This window comes from Sceloporus occidentalis, unplaced genomic scaffold (assembly GCF_023333645.1).
Source record: "Sceloporus occidentalis isolate IW3139 unplaced genomic scaffold, rSceOcc1.0.p SCAF_279, whole genome shotgun sequence".
Lineage (NCBI taxonomy): Eukaryota > Metazoa > Chordata > Lepidosauria > Squamata > Phrynosomatidae > Sceloporus > Sceloporus occidentalis.
The window spans coordinates 245,143-269,069 of NW_028317259.1; the positions used below are offsets into that span (position 1 = coordinate 245,143).

A 23,927-nucleotide genomic window follows, 5' to 3' on the forward strand; every position below is an offset into this window, starting at 1 on the left:
ATGGCCCTTTATCACTCCCATCACTCCTGTGTCCCAATGGCCCTTTATCACTCCCATCACTCCTGTGTTCCAATGGCCCTCTATCACTCCCATCACTCCTGTGTTCCAATGGCCCTTTATCACTCCTGTGTTCCAATGGCAGTTTTATCACTACCATCACATCTGTGTCCCAATGGCCTTTATCACTCCCATCACTCCTGTGTCCCAATGGCCCTTTATCACTCCCATCACTCCTGTGTTCCAATGGCCCTCTATCACTCCCATCACTCCTGTGTTCCAATGGCCCTTTATCACTCCTGTGTCCCAATGGCCTTTATCACTCCCATCACTCCTGTGTCCCAGTGGCCCTTTATCACTCCCATCACTCCTGTGTCCCAATGGCCTTTATCACTCCTGTGTTCCAATGGCCTTTATCACTCCCATCACTCCTGTGTTCCAGTGGCCCTCTATCACTCCCATCACTCCTGTGTCCCAATGGCCCTTTATCACTCCCATCACTCCTGTGTCCCAATGGCCTTTATCACTCCCATCACTCCTGTGTCCCAATGGCCCTTTATCACCCCCATCACTCCTGTGTCCCAATGGCCCTTTATCACTCCCATCACTCCTGTGTCCCAATGGCCCTTTATCACTCCCATCACTCCTGTGTCCCAATGGCCTTTATCACTCCCATCACTCCTGTGTCCCAATGGCCCTTTATCACCCCCATCACTCCTGTGTCCCAATGGCCCTTTATCACTCCCATCACTCCTGTGTCCCAATGGCCCTTTATCACCCCCATCACTCCTGTGTTCCAATGGCCCTTTATCACTCCTGTGTTCCAATGGCAGTTTTATCACTACCATCACATCTGTGTCCCAATGGCCTTTATCACTCCCATCACTCCTGTGTCCCAGTGGCCCTTTATCACTCCCATCACTCCTGTGTCCCAATGGCCCTTTATCACTCCCATCACTCCTGTGTCCCAATGGCCCTTTATCACTCCCATCACTCCTGTGTCCCAATGGCCCTTTATCACTCCTGTGTCCCAATGGCCCTTTATCACTGCCATCACTCCTGTGTTCCAATGGAGGAACTGTTCCTAGGGGTGCCTAAGGTAGTTAGGCGACGAACAGGCAACAGAAATACAGAACTATTGCCTGTATTCGGAAACAATGTCTTTTTGTGGGAATGCAAGGTGTTCCTCATCTGTATCGATAGTTTAGAGCGCACGGAATCTATAATTATGGGTTCCGCATGTTGGCGTCACCTCTGATCTCTGCCCTTGAAAGTCAGCTTGAACTTTATCTTCTTACCCATCTAGGGGACTACGGATTTAATGACATCCTGCTGTACGTCACCGTTCCTGCCGTGGCGCTGATAATCTTCGTGTTGACCGTTATCATACTCACCATGAGACACCGAAGACAGCAGAGAAAACCCAAGATCAGCCTGTGAGTGTCCTTTCTACTCGTTCTCCTGGGCTGGTGGTGCCTTTTCTGCAGACCCTCTATACACCTAATGGTTAAACCCCCCAAATGAAAAAGTATTTTTTTACAGGGCTCAATTCTTGAGCAGTTGCCTATATTCCCATTATTATAAGGGCGCCATAAGGGCCCTGCATGTCCTGTCCCCCTACTTCACACCCTTATCCCAATTGTGTTAACGCTCCATTCTTGAGATGGGAACCGCCCCACCGTTGGGGGTATCTTGGGTTTAAATTTAGCCACTTTACACTTTCTGTGTACTTATTTGCTCTCTTTCTCTGTCTTGGTTTCAGGGTGGATGTTGAGAAGAGACCCCCAATCTATAAGGGTAGCTCTCAATCTATATGCACCAATTCATCAGACACGCAGCCCCTCGTCATGTAAATGCGACCCGGAAAGAAGGTGAGTGACGTGTTTACAGGCATTAGCCATTTCCACTCCTTTTCGAACCCTAGCGTTGTATGTAATAATAAAAAAGGGACATGGTGATTTCATTTAGCCAGGTAGGCTTTCTAACAAAGGAAACTGTCAGATTCGGGGTCAAAACAGGGGTTTCACCAAGAGTAGGTAAAAACAAAAAGCACTTTTACTAACCCAAATAAATAAAAAATTAATAATTTTATAGGGTTTTTTGTTAATTAATGTGAGGTTCCATCTAGGTTAGAGAGAGATCTCAGGGTTCTAGGTACATCTAACAAGATTAGTTAATGAAAATGATTTAAAAAATGATTAAAAAAAATAAATAAAAAGGATTATTCTGTGGGAAGAGGGCATCTAAAGTCCTAAGGCCGACCCTGATCGGCGTGAGATGGTAGGGTTGATAAGGTAAAGGGGTAACTTCCATACACAGTTTCCCAGAGGGTGGGGTATGAAGGGAGGGGGCCCTAGAGTTGAACGATGTTGGCATTGGGGTAATTTGGTTCTAAATGAGTTTTATTCTGATGGCTTCAGGTCTTTGGGTGCTGGACGAGGTTATTCTAACACAGACTGCGCTTTCTCTTCGTCCAGGGCTGCCTTGGACACGAGGTCCGCTCAGCTGGGACACGGCTTTCTGTCCTTATAACGAAACATAAAACTTTATGTGCCTATCCGGTGAAAGAAATTCACATACCGCGACATCACCAAAGCTGCGAGCTTTTAAGTAAATATTAATGCTTTAATAATTAACTTTCTTGTTAAGGGGAAGTTCTGTGCGCGGAAAACCGATTGTCGTTAATTGCTTTTGGTGTCATTTGGGGCTGTCAGTTGGATCGCTTAAACAAAAAATAACCCAGTAGCCGATCGCGGACTCGGCTGCGGATTAAATGTATCCGTTTGTTTCTTCGCGGCTGTTTGCAAACATCTTTGGAGGTTTATACCTGAAACAGCGAGTTATGGCTGAACCACGTCATCCCGCCAGCTTAATTATACATTATGAAAGACTAACCCTGGGGATTATCTCCGGCAAGATGGGCCACGTCGTTCTTGTATAAATGTTAATTTACTGCGGCGAGATGAAATGTTTCCGTTCACCTACAACTCGCTGTCTAATGAACAGACCTCGGTGTCTGCTTTCTCGGAGACGTCGGACGTCTCGCGGAAACGCCAGACAAAAGAGGCAAACCCAAACAAAAAAAATATTAGCGGTGTCCTAAAGAGAGAGATCTCCAAAATTCTAATTTTCTCTGTTTCAAGTTAAACTATAAAAATGTAACATTTTCTCTCCGAAGAAGAAAATTTAGGCTTTCCAGCGCCAACGCGGGATACCAAAGACTTACTTTGGGTCACCAGCCTTCAATGACTCTCAAAGGCATGTCGTTTCGAGTTTAATTGTGCAATATGTATACAAATATATGCCTGGAGGTTTATAATCCGTACCTTTCCACCAAAATGATCTGTAGAGTTCAGATTTTTTTTTTTAAAAACTACTTTTTTTTGCACGAGACTCTAACATTTGAGCTTCCCGACTTCCCCATCCATGATGAAGCGCCAAACCCATTGAGCGTCTACTACAAGAAGGGCTGACCTTGTATAGTAAATACAGGAAGGTGCCTTGAATTATTATTATTCCACCAGTTTAACTATGCATCATACAGGGCCAGCTCACACCTTTCCTAATGCAGAGGGAAGTCAGTGAGTCGAAATGTTCCACTCTTTACCAAAAACCCGAGCCGTATCAATAAGCAAGGATCGCTTTCGATCACCTACAGCTGGGCTAAAGTCGACATGATGGATAAATAATACAGCAGAATAGAGAAAAGCTAGAAATGCATTTTATTCCCATTTTTTCTATATGTTGATTAAGTTTTGCTATCTGTTCATGTTCTGATTTGGAATGTTTTGGAGAGTATGTTTCTTACACTGGTTTCCAGCAACTTCACTCCAACAATGGTCACCGTGTATCTTCATACAACCCAACTCCACCTGTATCTAGGAATCACTGTTTAGTAAGATACATTTTGTGTTCTAAAAGATTTTATTTGGGGTTTTGGTGTCCTGAGAAAATTTAGTTGTGTGATGTGATGTTTTCTTCTAAATAAACCAAACGTTAAAACACCTGGCGTCTGATGCATAACCTCAGTGCTTTCCACAGAGCGTGACTCAGACTAGGAGACCTACAGAGAGTGATTCACGTTTCTCTGAAATGATCAGTGTGGTTGATAATGAAGGATGATAAACATGGCGTGAGGTGGCTCGGGCTGGAGAGAGAACCTTGTAGAAAGAGAAATGGGGAAGGGTGTCTTCGAAAGAGAGGGACTGGTGACAGTCTTACAGAGAGAGTAACAGATTTATGAGAGGTACCCATAGAGCAAGAGATTAGGGAGAGAGAGAGAGAGAGGACCATAGAGAAATTGAAGGTCTTAGGGAGTAAGAGACAGGGAATAAGATCTCAGAGCAGGAGACTAAGGAAGAGGATCTTTTACAGCGAGAGCCTAGGGAAAGGATCCTAGAGAGAGTGAGAAGATCTTAGGGAGCAAGAGACCTCAGAAAAAAAGATGAGGAAAGAGGATATTCTAGAGCAGAAGATCGGGAGAGGATCTTTGTGAGTAGGGGGGAAAAAGGAGGGATTTTGAAGGAACCTCACAGAAAAATACCAGTTGCGCTCTGCGATTGCCTTCCTAGTGTGAGAGACATACTGGTGAGAACCTTAGACAGTGAGCGACAAGCTAGGATGAGAACAGCAGAAGCGTACAAGTACAGACTGAGAAGAAGACTGGGTTGGCCTACTCACCAAAGCACATCATCGCATCCATGAGACCGTTATTCCTCAGAGAAGGTCCTTCATCAGGATCTTTGATGGCCGGTCTGGGTAAGTAAGAGGTCCTTTTGGAAACCATTCTTCGGTTGTATTGTCTCAGTGAGATGCGTCAGATCTGTGATGCGTCAACCATTCATAATTTTGCCCCAAACACCCAAAGTCTTAAATCAGCCGCTACCTCCAGTCTCCCAAGACCATACCTGCACGTTACATTCAATAAATACACAGGACAACAACTTAACTAAACATGAACTTTTATTATTTTTTTGCGGTTTTCTTATTAGTGTTTTTTTTCAATCAGTCTTTTCTTCTTGTCTGTTGTGGTATTTTTTATTATTATTATTATTATTTTTGGTACATTCTGTACAAAATGGGTGCTCCAGACAGGCTGTGACATGACAGATAGGACAATGGAGGGGACCCAAACCAGGTGGAGAGAGGGAAAGGGGGACACTGTTTAAAGATACACAAAGCCCCTCTCCATCTCATTAAGCCAGGGGTGGCCAATCATAGGCTTTCTACATGCTGGTAAACCCCCACTATCCTCCTCCAGCCAACCACATAGGGATAGTAGATTAGAAACTGCTGTTGGAGGAACATGGGCGTTGCGTTTGGCGAGAGTTAACGACCCCTAGATTGGTCCCTCCTGCCCCTAAAACACTAGGGGAGGTAGATCCCCTTATCTCCCTCTCCACAAGACCAGCATCTACATGTCTCAAAACAGGGGGCACTCTCTTAATTTACTGCCAAAAAGACAAATTTTGTGTTAGTAATATATATTTTTTAGGAATGATGTCGGGCAGAGTCCTAGACTCTCTGATATTTTTCAGCCCGGGGTTTAGATATTGGCAGAATTTTCTTGGCCTTGCACCCCTGCCGCCATCTTGTTCTATGGAGTTTGGACATTGTGCTGTTTAAATATGGCTTTCAGGGTGATATCTGAAATGCTTAACCCTTTTGCTGACACATGGGCGGCAGCGAAAGAGTTAAAGCAAAAAGAAAACATAACATATCACGTTACACATTGCATGAGTCAACACCTTCATTTCTCATGGAATGGATTTTTGTAATTTTTTTTTTTCTTCCGCCTGTCTCGATTTTCCGGATTTCGCTTTCAATGCTTATAGTTTTATTTACATATATATATTTATATATTAATTTTCCCCCTAGGTTCATGGCTTTTTTGTTTTTTAAAGGTTTACAGAGAACAATAAACAACAAGAAAGACGCTTGGGCATAAAAACAATTAAAAAAAAAATAAAATACAAGAATCCCCGACCCCACAAAAACCCAAAAACAAAGAATTAACACGGCACAGGAAAGAGAAAAAAAAAACATCCAGCCCCTCCCCCACAACTTCCCTTGGAAAAACAGACAGCTATACACAGCCCCACTGATGACTTCCTGTCAGACAAGAAGTGATGATTCAACAGAGTCCGATGTCACTAAACTCTCTCTTACAAGTATAATGAATCATAAAAGAATGTTCGTGATCTACCGTCACCCTTTCATTAAGACCCCTCATCAATGCTAACGATCTGTATAATTATTAAACATGACCTTTTGTTTCGGGAGACACGACAACATGGCGTATTTAGCATACGAGAAGTTAAAATAGGTTCCTCTCCAAAGGTCACGTTCGGCCGCAAAGGCTACTCTCGAAAGCGAGGTGCGCAGGAACGTGGGAAAAGAGGAACACGAAGGTTAGGCAGATGCTGCCATCCTAGGTCTTAAACATATAAGGTTTAGGTTAAGTTCAAGATTCAAGAAAGAAAATAGAAAATATTAGCACAAATAAACCAGTAACCTCCCTTTTTTTTCGTCATACAGTTTAACCAATTTGTCTTCTTTCTCGTTGGTAGTTGGTATCTCCAAGCCTTTTGGACCACAAACAGGCCACATTTTTCAAGATATCATCTTAAGCATGGGTATCTCAATTGAACAATCATTAAACTACTTGTTTTCAGGTAAGGATACACCAGATTACTGGCCTGTTTGTGGCCCTCGAGGACTGGAGATGAAACTTAAAGCCTTGTCATTTACAATAACCCTACCTTCTTCCCGTAACTGCTCCAATTACCCTCTTTATTATTATCTATCTTCCCCGTTCCATATCCCTATCTCTTTTCATCATAGAACCTCATCCTATAACTCAAGTCATCGATTCCTGTAGCCAAGTCCAACTACCCCCGCTCAACGTTTCCTGGAACACGTCCTCATAACTCACCCCACCTCACTCCGCAATGCCACCAAATGGCTTTGTTAGACCTCACGCTTGACCTTCAATAAAACAATTTGCGTGAAAGAGCTTTGCCGGGTTATTGATAGAACGACTACATTTATTGTCATTTTAGTAGCGGGACTAGTTACAGAGTGGTCTAGCCCTGCTGGAAAATATCTGTTTTATCTGCATGCCTGACAGGACGGCTATTACTGTGTTTAGTGAACCGAGGCCTTTTGGAGTAGGTTGGATTGATTGTGGGGCAAAATAAATCCCTGTGCAGATCAGTGTTGACCAACTTAATCCCCCCCTATATAGACAGACACTCACATTCAGAGAGTCATACTGAATTATTTAATAGAGTAGGACATGAGACATAATAACCTGGCTGGGGGCCACCAGTTGGACAACAATGTTCTAGAACAGTAAGGCTGAAGGTCACCTTCAACTTCCAGAGTATCTAAACTTGCAATGCAACCAACCACATTGTATCTGCCCCATGTGAAATAGGTTGGTATCTCTAGATAAAGGGATAACGTAAATAATGGATATAGGCAGATAGCGTATATGTGCTGCGGGGCTGGTACTATAGGCATATGGCGGTGATATGGCTGCGTTCTACAACCGGTGCCGTAAGCGTTAGAGGGTCGTAGGCTTGGGCTTGGGGTATGTGTGGATGGTAACTGGTTATGAGGCTTGGGGTATGTGTGGATGGTAACTGGTTACGAGGCTTGGGGTATGTGTGGATGGTAACTGGATACGAGTCCTAGACCTTTAGTCTTGCAGGACTGGTACAGGGGTAAAAACTGGGCACTGCCGGTAGCTGCCAGCGCATTGGATCAGATTCCTGAATATAGATGTAGAGAGGGAGGCTTGTGCCCTCTTACTGGCTCTAAAGTCTTATTCTCTCTCTAAATTGCCCTCGTTCTCCCTTTTAAACCCGTGACTTATGGCTTTGCTCTCGTTCCCTGCAGCACTCTCAGCCCTCACTGGGGACTCTCAGCCGTGCCGGTTTCTGCCTAATTAAGGTGATTAAACAAACGTCACACTCTTAATACCGAGCCTATACTGGCACAAATCACACGGCGTCCGGCATGCCCAGATCGCTTCGCTTCCAAGCCATTACTGCTCGCTCCGCTCTCTCTATCTAGACCGGTCCTCTGAGCGGCACAGTCCTAGAGGTGCCAAGTTTTCTAGCTCTATCCAACCCAAGAAGAGGTGCCAGGGCATTTGTTTTTGTCTTTTTGGTGCCAGTTGGTGTATTATTAGGTATATTAGATGTCATATTAAAGACAATGCAAAAGGGTATCCAAAATGTTTCAGACGGAACACAGACCCGATTAAGACCTACAATTTATGATCCCCGTTCCTACTTCGGCTGAGCTATAGCCCCCTGCACCACCAAGCCCCCTACAGAACCCCCACAACAGCTCTACTTATAAAACACAGGAAAAAAAAAAAAAATACACATAATTCTCCGCATCTCACAAAATTCTGAGATCCGTCATTATCCTTCTCTTGAAAGGTTATACCCCCTAAACATGTACTTTTTACACACCCCCCCCAACCAGCCCTGTTTTCTCCATTGTCTGTTCCTCCGTCTATATATTCTATCATTATTAACCCTTTCACTGAAAGGGGGTCGGCAAAACATTGTATTGCTGATCCCCTTGAAGTGAAGGGGTTGATCGCTATTCTTTTATAACCCGGTTCTTTCAGAACATCCCCGTCACCCACCCTCCATAAGGTAAAATAAAATTAAAAAAAAAAATTCAGATTATTAATACTGTGTTGCGACTTGTGACTTCTGAGTCTTTTTAAATAAAAAACTCCTCCTTCCGCTTGTGGTTTTCGCCTCCGTTTAGAAACGCCTCTCGGGCCTCGCCGTGTTCATCTAGTCCGCTGGCTTCGTGGGTCAGGTACGAGCCTGTGATAAAAGGCACAGAGATAGGCTAAGCTTAAGCATTGCCGACGGTAATCAGGCCGTTATGTATCCTAACCCCAAGTATTATTATGATAATCATGTATAACAAGTACCTTTTTCACTTTATGTATAAGAAAAGACAGATGCATAACCTTAATTTTGTTGTTGTTAAACTTAAGCCATTATAATAATTTTTTTGATAACCCAAACGGCACAGAGCAGGGAAGTGGGCGAATGTGCCCCGTTGTCATGTAAAAATGTCCCCCAAACACAAAACCAATTATTTTAAAATATTGTTTGCCCCGCCGTGGACCACTTTTTTTATATAAAATATAATACTTTAATATATAGAGGACTTTCTTTAACCTGGAACCCAAAGAGGTCCCTTCAATCATCAGTCTATGTCCCCAGGACTGTTCTCCTCACCTTTCTGCCGCACAGAGCACCAGACCATAACGGTAAGGACGCAGATGACAAGGAAGACGAGGAGTGCCAGGATTCCACCAATGATGGCGTATGGGACTTGAGTCTGGGCCTCGATGATCGCTCCTGGGTCTGTAAGGCGTGACGACAAATTCATAGACATGTCCCATACCTCAGAGATGTTGTGTGCCTCATACGCTCCTCACCCCTTTATGGTGACACTAAAGTCAGCTGTTTTCGTGGCATGTGGATGAAATACCCGTTCCCAGAATGCTTGGGAGGTACAAGTATGTTAAACCCTTATTTCATTAAAATTAAATAGTCTGAAATGCAATTCGGAACTCTGCGTCTCAAGGATCAATCTCCGACAATTGAGTTAATTCGAGGGTTTACCTCGCCATCCCTTTTAGGTCCAGTGCCTTAACAAGTCATATCTAGCTACATATGCCTCCAACATACTCTTTATTAAGAATTAAGCCTCCATGTCCCGTGTACTCACCATAAACCACCAGGACATACTGGTCAGAAGAACGGCCATGTTTGTTGGACACCTGGCAGGTGTAGGTTCCATTGTCCTGTAGACTGAGCGTGCTAAAAGTCAGGAGATCACCTTGGATCTGAGCCCGTTCCGGTAACGAGTCGTTAAGGCGGCTCCAGATGATCTCAGCCGGTCTGGAGAATGGAAATTCGTTATTTTTCAATATGATTTTACCTTTTCTAGAGTAAAAAGCCCAAAGAATGAGTATCATGCAAGGCTGAAGCCTGACAAAAAGTCATAACATAAACTTATGTGCTGTTTGTCCCAGTTTTACCAACTTATAGCAAAATTACCCTTGAAATGTGATAAGCTTTGAAGAAATGAAAAGAACCCTCATAGGGTAAATTTCCTGACCGTCAAATGGTTAAATCAACCGTATCTCGAACTCGGTGCTGCTTCCGAACACTTAAATATATAAACCTCCACTGACTGCCGCAAAATAGAGTATCAACAAAGATAAAGCACCCCCCCTTAAAAAAAACAAAAACAAGACATATCCCGCGCAGGATCTGATGTGAGCGACCCTTTGGTTTCGAACCAGCATCATTTACTTGTAATGCCCCTTCCCAAACTCCAGGGGGAGCACACATTCCTCATATTGACCACTGTGTGTTCTGGCGTCCATACAATAAGCGACCGTATTCTAAGAACGATTAATATCCTTTAGGGCTAAGGCCACTTAATTGTTCTTTGACTCATTTACCAACATCAACAACTTCTCAAGTGTTTTGAGAAGGTGGTGGATACGTGGAACAGGCTCCCAGCAGAGGTTGAGATTAATACAGTGAGGGAATTTCAACATGCATGGGCTCCTGAATCTAAGACGAGACCAACGACTGATTAAGGTTTGAGTCTTTACAGCAGGAGAAACGGGCGACTAGACGGGGGCCGAATGGGGCTGAGTCTAAATTCATGCCTCCAGAGTTTCCATATTTGGGAGAAGAGGTTCCTCTTTGGTTCCCAAACCCCGGATGCCCCTCTTTTCTAGGAGGTCAGAATGTTTGCTGGGTATGAGGGGATCGCAGGGTTCTACAGCCCTAAAAGCCCGGATAATGTGTATAGAAACAGCAGGGAATGGCTTTATGAACTGAACCGTTAAATCAAAAACAAATTACTCGTTTCTAATTGCCTTACTTAACTACTTAATTAGTGATTAAGAGGTCAGAAAATGCTTTAAAACATCCTTGTAATGCCCTTCCGCTAACCACCCCTCTTTAAACAAAAACGTCCCTCCCTGGATCCTTTCGGGGAGTGTTGGCCGTAAATAGAAATTCCTCTTTAAGGAAGGAAGAGATCGGTATGTGCGAATATTTAAAACCCCGAGGCTCAGGCAACAGAAAACCACTTCAGAATTACTGTCGAACTGAACAGACTGGAACGGTTACAGCTCTACTGGTGAGAAAACGTCTAGAACTCCACAAAACCTTCACGTTCAGCAAATTAGAGGTCCGTGCTAAGTACAAATAAAACAGGACTTAACTCCGAAATCTGGTGTTTACCGCTTCAGCGGGGATATGCAAGCAACGTGTGAACTTCCTTCAGAAAGTCTGCCGCTGAAGCTTACACCGATTCCATCAACGCTCTGTTTCATCACGCCACGTTCAAAAGACCGACACGAACATGTGCTTTCTCCAGGAGAAGGCTCAACGTCTGCTAAAGACCAGATGCCACAAGCAAAGTAGTATCGATTCCATCTTACAACATAGTCTGGTAGGACCAAACAAGCTTCTGCAATGTGGCTTGCATTCTAAAGACCGGTAATAAAGTAACCGTTTAGAACCCAGTGTTTCATTTGGACGGATGACTCCAAACGAAAGATGACGATTGGGTCACGGTTAAGACGTCGTACCTCTTGTTTGAGAGGGACCCACCAAACAGTTGAGGACTCGCGGATTGGACGCCACACTTTCGTGGGTTACAGGGACCAAGATGGAATTGGTTGACTCTAGATTCTGATTCCTCATCTTGATGATCATAGAGAGGACGTCGGTGGACTCCACATTTCCATATCATGGTTCAATGAGTAGAAAAGAGCCCACAATGCATTTGTAGACTTTCCACGGCATGTCATTGTGATAAAGAAAAGTCCGAAAGACTAGGGCAAGACTCTAGATTTTGAAAGCGGCCATTGTTGGACTGTGCATATGGACGTCACATCTCTAATAACCCGGAAGAACCCACACGGCCAGCGGCAACCATCTACGTCCTAACAACATAACTCAATTTGTCACCTTTTCTCCTGCCACATCTCCCCTCCATAAAGCATTATCAGTCCATCCCTGCCTCATTCCCCACTTAACCCGGATAACCCGAGCATTGATTGTAGAGACGCAACATTGTTCAAGCTGAATAAAAACATGAAAATGATAATTATCACGCACCTTTTTATCCACGGCGGGAGTTAATTACAATACCTATTTTATACTTTTTATTTTTTTTAAAGCTGGAACTCTTACGATGATTATTTCCTTTGGCTAGAAGTTAAAGTTTATTCAAGAGATCAAGCAGGGCTCATCCAAACCCAAGATAAGAAACGCTGCTGTAGACGTGACAAGGAGCTATTGTTATGAGAAAAGAACGCGCGGGGACCACGCTGACCGAGGCAAGCGCAGCAACTATTAGTGTAGAAAGGAAACAGCTGGCTTGAATTAGGGCTTTAAAAAGAGACAGTTTAGGAATTATTGGGCATTTTTGTTCTTTTCTCCTGTTTCCAGGACGAAACCTAATTTACTTTTAACAGAGTGAACCAAAAAGGTTTAACTCAAGACCCAGCTGGAGAGAGGAGATCCATAAAGGTATAGCGGGAACGTCCTATTTAGTTTTCGCTTCTTTGAGTTCTAGGTGAACTGCAGTCAATTTTATGAAAAAAAGCAAGACATTGGGGGCTTGCCAGAGACGTTTGGGTCAAGCATGGAGACCACCGAAAGCATGGAGAGATCTGTAGGTCAAAAAATGAAGTGGCTACGGAGGAAGAGTCTTGGTTGGCAACAAATCACCTCTATCCAAAAAAACCCAACATATTTTGGGAAGGAAAAAATTTTTAAAGATCAGGACCACATCACCCACCACGTGGCGCATGGTGATAATCGTGGTCTCCTGCGGCTAGGAGCTCTCCAAGCCATTTCTTCTGAGCTTTCAAATTTACAGTTCCGTGCTCCCAAGGGACAGATCCGCTGATTAATCGTGGGATAAATGTATCGAGATTAAACCCTGATCAATGACGATGCATAACCCCTCCTATTACATCACATTACCACCTGTAATAAATCCGCTGATTTCTCTCTATATATCCCCTCCGTTACATTAGCTCTCCTAATAAATCCGCTGATTGCCTCTCATAACGTTTCCCGATAACTCTTCGTAGTTTATGTGCCATATAACTTCTGTTTTCCCGTGTAGCTTCCCCACCTAACGCTCTCAATCGCTCCCAATAATTCCTCCCCTGTCTCTGTATAATCTTCCTCGATCATTCCTCTTGTTGCTTCATATAACCACCTTCTATCGCTCCATATATCGTTCCCCCGTAACGACTACACGCCGCTCTCTGGAAAGGGCTCCCTAATACTTCTCCTATAGGCTGTATGATTACTGTGAATTATTTACCGACCGCCAACAGGCGATGCCGCTGAGAGATGACGATAAAGAGGGGGAATTGTATATCCGGAGCAAACATTGTAATCTAAGGAAGACTAACAGTAGGTCTTCCTGGAAGCTCCTCAGCTGTTCTCCAGAACTTCTCCTACTGATCCTACTGGTATATGGATACCCCTCTCCTCCTAGTACTCCTCTACCCCGTCACAGAACCTTATAACTCCTTTAGATGCTCCATACTCATACGGTATACTCGCTAAACTAGAAGTCTACTCGAGTCCACAAGAGTGCTGACAATTTAAATTCCAGGACTCCACCGCGCAGCATGAAGAGCCAACTTCAAAGAGCTTCTCCTACAAGGACTGAGGTGGCCCTGCCTAATGTATCATTAAATGGGGAGATAGTCATGGTTATGATTTAAGTATTCATCATGCAGGGACATCTCAGCTCTTCTTTCAGGAGAAGCTCAGAAGCTACCAAAACATTCTACTCTTCCGCAACCCACCTGATACATTAAAATACTAATTCTAAAGGCTCTAAGCATCAGATTCTAATGTTGTTACAAACAGATCCGGAATACGACTACAATGAATTAGAATGCAAGCAAATCTTAAGCCCAACGACTTTTACGATGGCGTTGCGTTGACCAGCAAAGACTGAGATACGGAATCACATCAGCTTTCTTACCTCTGAAGAGGAGCCCCTCTAAGATCTTATTTACTGCCTCCCAGCAGAGGTGGTAGAGGGTAATACAGTAAGGGAATATAAACATGCATGGGGTAGGCATACGGCTCCGGAATCGAGACCAGAAACGTTTAATGTTGGGAATATTGGTCCACTAAAAAGTTATTTCCCCGATTTCACGGTGAAACGCGCTCCGAACGGCTTATCGTCACGGTGACCAATTTCCACCGGCCCCAATTAGCGTAGATAAAGAACAGGAGGTCTCGTTAAGCGTCCTCCTGCCGCTGATCTCTAGATCAGATCTCACGGTGGCTTTTTTTCTGGAGAACTACCCTGATTAGGATTCCTGGTGGTGTTCGGGGCTGTAGAGGGAGGCCGTTTCTCTGCCGCCGCCGCAGAGCGAGATATATGGGGTGTGCAGGTCGTATTAAAACGCGCTTTATGTTCTGCCGGAGCGTCCCCGGGATGTCTGTGGGCTTTATGTATCCGCGCGGAGGCTGCAGGGACGATTTATAAGAACCGAACGGGTACAAATGTATTTATTTCCATTTTTTTTTTCCTTCCTGCGAGGCTGTGCCGTTCCGAACGTATTTCACCGCAAAGTCTTCCTATGGTTTCTGGACAGAGAGAGGATTAAATGTATAGTTTCCTCCTCTTTAAAATTCTCAGCACGGAGGGCCGGGAATACTTACTGTAGTTTCAGAAAAAAAGCCCACGCGTTCCGCCCGAAATAAATAAATATTTGACTTTTACCTTGGGTTCCCGGTGACATCGCATCTCAGCTGGAGCTGATCTCCTTCTCTGACCACGGCTTGTGAAGCCTGAATTCGAGCCGTCGGGGAAACTGGGCGGAAAAAAAAAAAAAAAGAGGAAAAAAACATCGTTATTATTATTATTTCTTGGTTTATATAGCGCCATCATGTTCCGCAGCGCTGTACAGCAAAGAAAGAAAAGGAACCAGGTCCTTTTGTTGCCGTGACATCTGGTTGCTATGGCTACACCATCACTGGTGACGCCCATCCTGCTAATTAAGGAGCCTGCTAAGTGTGAAATGTTAATTTAATTAGCGGTGTATGATGGAGCCGCGCTGGATGGCGTCCACGACAAACATCAATAGAAATATTACGGCGGATCGCTCGGAACAAAGCGGAGCCCGACGGGAGACAAAGTAACACGACGGAACATCGACGTTTGTCAACGTTTGTCACATACGTCTTAGATGTAATGTAGGGAACTTATACTTAAAAAGGGTGACAGATAAATGGAATGGCTTCCCAGCAGAAGTGGTAGAGGGTAATACAGTGAGGGTATTAAACATGCATGGGACAGACATACGGCTCCTGAATCTAAGACGAGACCAACGACTGATTAAGGGTCGAGTCTTTACAGCAGGAGAAACGGGCGATAGATATATAAACATGGTGGACATGCTCCTATCAAGCTCATCCAGCTATTGACTTACTGGGGGGGGGGGGGGTAATTGGTGGTTTTACAACAGCCCTGCTTCTAATATGTAATCAAGATAGAGACGTGAGAAGCAGATCATTAAGCAGCGACCGGTTGATGACGGGATGACGTGCCGCTCCGAGGGAAGGGGTCATTTGGATAAAATTGAGCAGTTTTCCCTCCGCATTCAATAAGAATTAAACCCGCAAATGAATGTAATTAAGAAACACTAATTGTGTGTGAAGCTCGGCGTCTCAGGAAATGTCAGTTACCGGCGAAAGGCATTTATTTCGGCAATCGGGAGTCACGGCGGAAAATCACGGAGAATTATCGTCAGGGTGTTAATGGGAGCGCGCGGGGGTCAATGGGATTTGTGGAGCATTAGTGGGGATTACTGGGAGGCATTGGGATGCAGTGGGAGCCAATGGGAACCAAGAAGGTTCAGAACAGTAGAGCATTATCTGGTCAGTAGAAGTTAGCCAGATGTCTCAACGCATTTGCTTTTGGTCGATGGGACTGGCAATCAATATCAGGGATGTCAAAACATATTGTGCTCTCAACGCGACAGTGAACCAATTATATATATATTTCCAGAAAGAGAGGAGACTGAGACAGAGTTAACCTCTTCAGCCCAACAAGTGCAGGATGACCTACTGATTGAGAGCTCCAGGGTTTGCTAACCTGGTTTTCTCCAGACCACTAGTGATCCCACGAGTGGCCCTTCTAAAGTGGTCCCTCAAGGTGACATGAAGTTTGTGAAAGGAACGGTGTTTGTTATGAAAGAGATCCATCAAGAACTTAAGGTTCTTAATTCTATGCTTCTCTGAAATGTTCTACAGGCACAGGAAGACCGAGAGCTTTCCGTCTAGACGTTCATTAAGACAATCAAGAGAAAGGCAGAAAAGATGGAATATCCACAGAAAAACCTATCCGTTCCGGGTTCGGGAAGAATACTTTTTCCTCCCATAACCTGCATCGCTGAGGGCTCTCCATCAGTCAAGTGCTTTCGAAAACATTTTATCAACGTCCTTCAAATCTATTTAGGAAGCGGTTTCGTTTGGCCAGCAGATTTCAATTAATCAAATCTGTTGTGAAAATCAGTTTTAGATGTTATATAACAAAAAAAGAACATTTAAAAATCACGAACCTAAGACGGGACCGACGACGGATTAAGGTTTGAGTCTTTACAGCCCTTTACAGACTAGACGGGGGCTGAATGGGGCCGATCTGCCGGCAGGTTCAATGTTTAAGCGAGTCTATAACCCCCCTGGTGCTGACCTAAGCACAAATTAGTGTAGAGATAGACTACTTTGGTATTGTCACGTTGTAACTCAACACAAAGACTACAAGGTATCCGTGGCAGGGTCCACCAAAAGTTGGTCAACCGTAGAGAATCAAGGAGACATCACACAAATACCAAAAGTTCTCGCTTACACTGAACATCCAACACATATTGGGTCTGCTTCTTCTGGCCCTTTAGAGCCGGGTGTGATGCTTCGCAGGTGACTATCTCCCCGTTGTCTCGTCTCTCCACAGGAAAGCGGATGGTGTTGGTCAGGCTGAAGGTTTTCCCGTTCTCCTGCTTACTGGTGAACCCTAAGAAGACATTAAAATAAAAAGTGAGAAGGAAGCCTCGAGCATGAATAACCATCTAACACATTAGTCCTTGAGAACGCGGACAGGTCTCATAAGGAATATTACGAGTCAACCAGTCCTTGAAGTGACGCCGGTATGCAAATTTCCTCCAACTAGCATAAGCGGCCAAATGTATTTTGTCAAAGATAATAACTTTTCATGAGCTTGGACTCCCGCCATGAGATTTTCCGTCCTGGAAGGACTGTGTAAGCTGGAGCCTGCCAAAGTCTACTTTACTGAACATGTACAGGATTTCCTGAGACAGACTGAAAATTTTATACAGCAAGAAATAACGCTTCACGTAGAATCCACAGCCATATTGCTATCGTATTCATGTCTGCCATTCCCGAGAGCCAACAACAAGACCGACCCCGGACGGCAACATCTAGAGAACCCAAGTGATTTCGTAGCCCATCTTACATACCCTTAACATATGCCGCGGATTCAAATTAGAGGCAAATCTGTACATTTCATTAAAAAAAACCTTTTCTAGTAGTAGACCACCCTCTATCATTCTATCTAAAAGATTCAGATCCTTTGGGGAAGAATCCATCGATCGAAGTAAAACATTTTTATTTTATTTTTTTAATTCTTCTTTACATTTTGCTAGGAGGGATACGCATTGTGAATAACAAGATGAATATTATATATATTACATATATTATATATATATATATATATACATACATACATACACGCAAACACATTCATTCCTACAGAAGAAAGTCTTACTCTTGTATACGTACCAATTATTTTATAGAAGTACATATTGAAAAAAAGGCTGAGAATTAGCGTAATGAATGAAATGTGCTTTAACTAGCTGCTGACTGGTAGGAATTAACACCCCTGCGCGGAGGAGAGGAGAGAGAGGAGGGCCGACTGTATCGTCCACACAATTATTTAAGCGGCAGGCGCAATTAAGCCTCGTATCCCGCCACTCTCTTCTCTTTAACGTGACTTTTTATACACGCTTCCTCCATGCGTTAATCAGCTAGAGGAGCAGAAGGCACCGGTCCCAAGCTGCTCATCCAACCGTGTTTCATTTTTATTGCCGCGTACACAACTGATGGCGTCGGGAAGCGGCAACGCACAAAGAATGCGGGCCGCGATAATTAAAGCACGGCCCGGCCGCGGTGCCAGCATCCCATACTGTGTCGCCCGCACCAAATCATCCCTCGACTTCTGATAATCTACAGATTGTGGCGCGAGCGTCTATCTGCCCGCTCCATCATCCCTTTATTATCTTTCTTTCCTATCTCGGAAGCACAGACGGTCTCCATATATCCTTATTTATATCCACATTAAGCAGCTCTCTGCTCATCACTGCCTTTCCCCCTTATCTGCTGTAATTCAGTATCTTTCTGTCTTCATCTCTCCGCCGTTTCAATCACCCTCCAGCCAGGATGAGTCCTGGAACGAATCCTTATCATAAGCACAGACCTTTTAGTTTGTCTCCAGAAATGCAACGCACTTCTACAGTACCCGGGGGGGACAAAATACCCATTAGAAACACAACATTTCCTCGCACCGAGTTCCTTCTCAACAGAAAAGCAAGTTCTCCTCGCAATATGATATTTTCTTTACCCCAAGGGTGCCCAGTCCTATGTACGGTGTGGGGGGTAGAAATCTACAGTAACGTATTGTGCTCAGGGCTGGGCAAACCCTGTCGCTGTCCAGGAAGGCTCCTAGGGCACTAAATTTCAGGGGTTTCTGCCAAAAGGACCACCATGCAGCCTCAGCTTCTTTTTTGTGGTCCAGTAACACTTAGGTCCAAAACTCAAAGGGTAACATTTTCTTGGGGTAATCAAGATGAAATACTGAATATTTTGGGAAGCCCCGTTTGGGTACAGCGCCACACATGGGGAGCTACGCTTACCTCTCAGCTCCCGGCGATCCCGATACCAGCTCAGCGTGCCCGCAGGTTTTGTCCGGGGCGAAACACACGTCAGCTCCACTTCTCCTCCCTCCACTGCTTGTTCGCTTATTTCCACCAGAGGGTTTTCGGGAGGAACTGTTAGAGACCATAAAACAACAAAGGAATGAAAAAAAGACCAAGCCATACAAATACAAGACACTAAATGGAACACGGATAACGCAATAGTGCTCCCCAACCCACATTTAATTTTTATTAAGTATGAAACTCTAATGACGATCTAATTATCAGTAGGTATGCAGGGCAGTTTATGATCAATCATTTATTTCTGTGGATCATTCGTATGATTGCTAGGCGGAAACTTTGTAACATGTTGATGAGTATTAGGATGGCGTGGTATATGGCTGGATGAGTGTTAGGATGGTGTGATGTGTTGGCTGGATGAGTGTTAGGATGGTGTGATGTGTTGGCTGGATGAGTGTTAGGATGGTGTAATGTGTTGGCTGGATGAGTGTTAGGATGGTGTGATGTGTTGGCTGGATGAGTGTTAGGATGGTGTAATGTGTTGGCTGGATGAGTGTTAGGATGGGTGTAATGTGTTGGCTGGATGAGTGTTAGGATGGTGTAGTATATGGGCTGGAGGAGTGTTAGGATGGTGTAGTATATGGGATGGATGAGTGTTGGGATGGCGTGGTATATGGGCTGGATGAGTGTTGGGATGGCGTGGTATATGGGCTGGATGAGTGTTGGGATGGCGTGGTATATGGGCTGGATGAGTGTTAGGATGGTGTAGTATATGGGATGGATGAGTGTTGGGATGGCGTGGTATATGGGCTGGATGAGTGTTGGGATGGCGTGGTATATGGGCTGGATGAGTATTATGATGGCGTGGTATATCGGCTGGATGAGTATTAGGATGGCGTGGTATATCAGCTGGATGAGTATTAGGATGGCGTGGTATATGGCTGGATGAGTGTTGGGATGGTGTAGTATATGGGCTGGATGAGTGTTAGGATGGCGTGGTATATCGGCTGGATGAGTATTAGGATGGCGTGGTATATCGGCTGGATGAGTATTAGGATGGCGTGGTATATCGGCTGGATGAGTATTAGGATGGCGTGGTATATCGGCTGGATGAGTATTAGGATGGCGTGGTATATCGGCTGGATGAGTATTAGGATGGCGTGGTATATGGCTGGATGAGTGTTGGGATGGTGTGGTATATGGGCTGGATGAGTGTTAGGATGGCGTGGTATATCGGCTGGATGAGTATTAGGATGGCGTGGTATATCGGCTGGATGAGTGTTAGGATGGCGTGGTATATCGGCTGGATGAGTGTTAGGATGGCGTGGTATATCGGCTGGATGAGTATTAGGATGGCGTGGTATATCGGCTGGATGAGTATTAGGATGGCGTGGTATATCGGCTGGATGAGTATTAGGATGGCGTGGTATATGGCTGGATGAGTGTTGGGATGGTGTGATGTGTTGGACGGATGAGTGTTGGGATGGTGTAGTATATCGGCTGGATGAGTATTAGGATGGCGTGGTATATCAGCTGGATGAGTATTAGGTGGACATGCATGGACAACAGGTGTAACAAAAGGGGATGCATTGCTTTCACTGGGTGTCTAACCCTAAAGGACCCATTGTCTCTGCACCCCTTTTGCCCCTGCTCCTAGTAGTATAATTGATGGAAGGGGGCAGATCTGAACCCTTAATGCTTCTGCACACAAGAAAACCAAGGAGCGAAAGATCTGCGATCAGAGACACGGATAGCTGCCCTCCATTCCACAAGACCATTAAAGATTGCGCTCCCGTACTTTTAAATCATCTCAATAGGAGTTCAAGAGGTGGGTGACAAATTGTTCTGACGTTCAATAACATTTACTAAATGTGTTAAATGGTGCATGATTATGGCTTTCAGCGTAGAACACCGCGATAAACTCATACCCAGCAAACATTCTAAGCTCCTAGAAACCCGGGGCATCAGGGGAGGAAAGAGAGGGGCATCAGGGGAGGAAAGAGAGGAGCATCAGGGGAGGAAAGAGAGGAGCATCAGGGGATTTGGGTACCAACGATGGAGGCTTGGGAGACACGTTACTCATTGGGCGAGTATTTACGTGGATATAGCGTGGAGACTGAGTGAGATTTAACTAGGCGTTTGTCCCGCGTTAGCTGATGGATAGACGGCTGGAACGCTCACCAAGGACGGTGAGGGTAGCAATCTGATGATGTGTGTCCTCTGTATACAACTGGCAGAAGTATCCACCTTCATCCTCCAGCTTGGCATTTACAAGATGAATCTTCACCAATTTCTGGTTAAACTCGATCAGCTGAAAACGCTCGTCCTTCAGAGCTGTCGGAGAACAATAAAACAGACAATGAAAACAGCAAAGCAGGGGAGAAATTATAGAGAGAAGGGAAAACCTTATAGGCGAGGGACGAAGAAGCACAACGAGCTGTTTCTGGAAGGTCGAGAGACAGTCGGTAAATAATCCGAGCAAACACATTCATTAAAAAAAATGTACGTTCAACCATGTGTTTAACGATTCTGGGTAATCTATAGGCATTAAAAAAAAAAAAGAAATGTATTATTATAATTTCAGAGTATTATGCGAATCCTTGCTGCAGTTCAACTGAAATTCTCAGTATCCTCAGCCGGCCGAATGGTGTCAAAAAGCGACCCTACCCTATAGGGACCAGGATAACGGATAAACAAGAATAAATGATAAAAACAAACAAAAAAATAATAAAATAACAAAAACTAGCAATTTATAAAAGAAATAGATTTTTCGAAAAGGTACAATTTTTCCAATCTATATCGAGCCGCAAATTATTTGACTGCAATGAAAACGGTGCTTAAACTAGAATAAAATAGTTTGATCGGACTGTTCTTTTAATAAAAAAAAACAACCCACTTTTAGAGTAAAAAATGTTCCTTGCCAGAGAAAACCAATTTCCCGGGGTAGTTACTTTTAACACATTGTGTGCCAGAACCACAAGGCAAACTTGACGGCAATATTTTCGAGCGCAATCTTTTTTTGTTATTTGTCATTCAGAAAAGAAATCCGAGAAAGCGTCTGCTTTACTGAAGAGATGTACAGATCAACCACCCCGGACACTGTATCATGTTATAAGGAGCATTGTCATAACCGCCTGTTAATAAAACACATTCTTCATTCTAGAATCCTGAAGGGAGATGCTTTATGGGCATCTGTTAAAGAAGAAGAATGGGTTTTTTTTTTACTCTAGTATTGGAGATGCCCTTTGCTAGGGTGGGGTTGGACAGCGCACCCTACTGCCCGTTATGGATACATTAATGCTCTGTTTTGGTTTTTTTACCCTAGGGTCCACACTAGCTACCCCGGTTACCCCGCCTTCAGGCTACCCATTTATCTGCCCTATAGCTACTCCTCAGTTGGCGCATTCCCCCATCATTTGAGTTCTCTTCACCCTACTCAACCTCCATCTTGTCTGGCTAGAATGCCCTCTGGGTATTTATTGAGCCCTAGCCAACTGCCCCTTTCGCCCCGTCTTAAGAGGGTCCTAATTCTGGGTATTCAGGAAGCCTGGACACACTTGTTCACATTTAGTATTGAAGGACGCAAAAGAGTCCAAGGTGAAAAACACAAAGTAATACAGAAGGGGAGCTACTAATACCCCAATACAGAAGGGGAGCTCCTAATACCTCAATACAGAAGGGGAGCGTCTAATACCCCAATACAGAAGGGGGCTTCTAATATCCCAATACAGAAGGGGAGCTTCTAATACCCCAATACAGAAGGGTAGCTTCTAATACCCCAATACAGAAGGGGAGCTTCTAATACCCCAATACAGAAGGGGAGCTTCTAATACCCAATACAGAAGGCGAGCTTCTAATACCCCAATACAGAAGGGTAGCTCCTAATACCCCAATACAGAAGGGGAGCTCCTAACACCCAATACAGAAGGGGAGCTCCTAATACCTCAATACAGAAGGGGAGCGTCTAATACCCCAATACAGAAGGGGGCTTCTAATATCCCAATACAGAAGGGGAGCTTCTAATACCCCAATACAGAAGGGTAGCTTCTAATACCCCAATACAGAAGGGGAGCTTCTAATACCCCAATACAGAAGGGGAGCTTCTAATACCCAATACAGAAGGCGAGCTTCTAATACCCCAATACAGAAGGGTAGCTCCTAATACCCCAATACAGAAGGGGAGCTCCTAACACCCAATACAGAAGGGGAGCTCCTAATACCTCAATACAGAAGGGGAGCGTCTAATACCCCAATACAGAAGGGGGCTTCTAATATCCCAATACAGAAGGGGAGCTTCTAATACCCCAATACAGAAGGGTAGCTTCTAATACCCCAATACAGAAGGGGAGCTTCTAATACCCCAATACAGAAGGGGAGCTTCTAATACCCAATACAGAAGGCGAGCTTCTAATACCCCAATACAGAAGGGGAGCTCCTAATACCCCAATACAGAAGGGGAGCTCCTAATACCCCAATACAGAAGGGGGCTTCTAATATCCCAATACAGAAGGGGAGCTTCTAATACCCAATACAGAAGGGGAGCTTCTAATACCCCAATACAGAAGGGGAGCTCCTAATACCCCAATACAGAAGGGGAGCTCCTAATACCCCAATACAGAAGGGGAGCTCCTAATACCCCAATACAGAAGGGGGCTTCTAATATCCCAATACAGAAGGGGAGCTTCTAATACCCAATACAGAAGGGGAGCTTCTAATACCCCAATACAGAAGGGGAGCTCCTAATACCCCAATACAGAAGGGGAGCTCCTAATACCCCAATACAGAAGGGGAGCTTCTAATACCCCAATACAGAAGGGGAGCTTCTAATACCCAATACAGAAGGCGAGCTTCTAATACCCCAATA

The 23,927-nt window shown here is 44.4% G+C and overlaps 1 protein-coding gene across 1 annotated transcript in view; it reads right to left on the reverse strand.

The window, feature by feature from the left end:
- Positions 1-8,742: 8,742 nt before the first annotated feature.
- Positions 8,743-23,927, reverse strand: part of LOC149275572 (cell adhesion molecule 4) — a 78,159-nt gene continuing 62,974 nt past the window's right edge. The window contains exons 3-9 of the mRNA XM_089504559.1: positions 21,245-21,397; positions 19,043-19,177; positions 16,966-17,127; positions 14,839-14,929; positions 9,772-9,944; positions 9,276-9,404; positions 8,743-8,852 (exon numbers count right to left, since the gene is read on the reverse strand). Of these exons, the coding sequence (XP_089360685.1) occupies positions 8,743-8,852; positions 9,276-9,404; positions 9,772-9,944; positions 14,839-14,929; positions 16,966-17,127; positions 19,043-19,177; positions 21,245-21,397 (953 nt within the window). The remainder of the gene's footprint in view (positions 8,853-9,275; positions 9,405-9,771; positions 9,945-14,838; positions 14,930-16,965; positions 17,128-19,042; positions 19,178-21,244; positions 21,398-23,927) is intronic.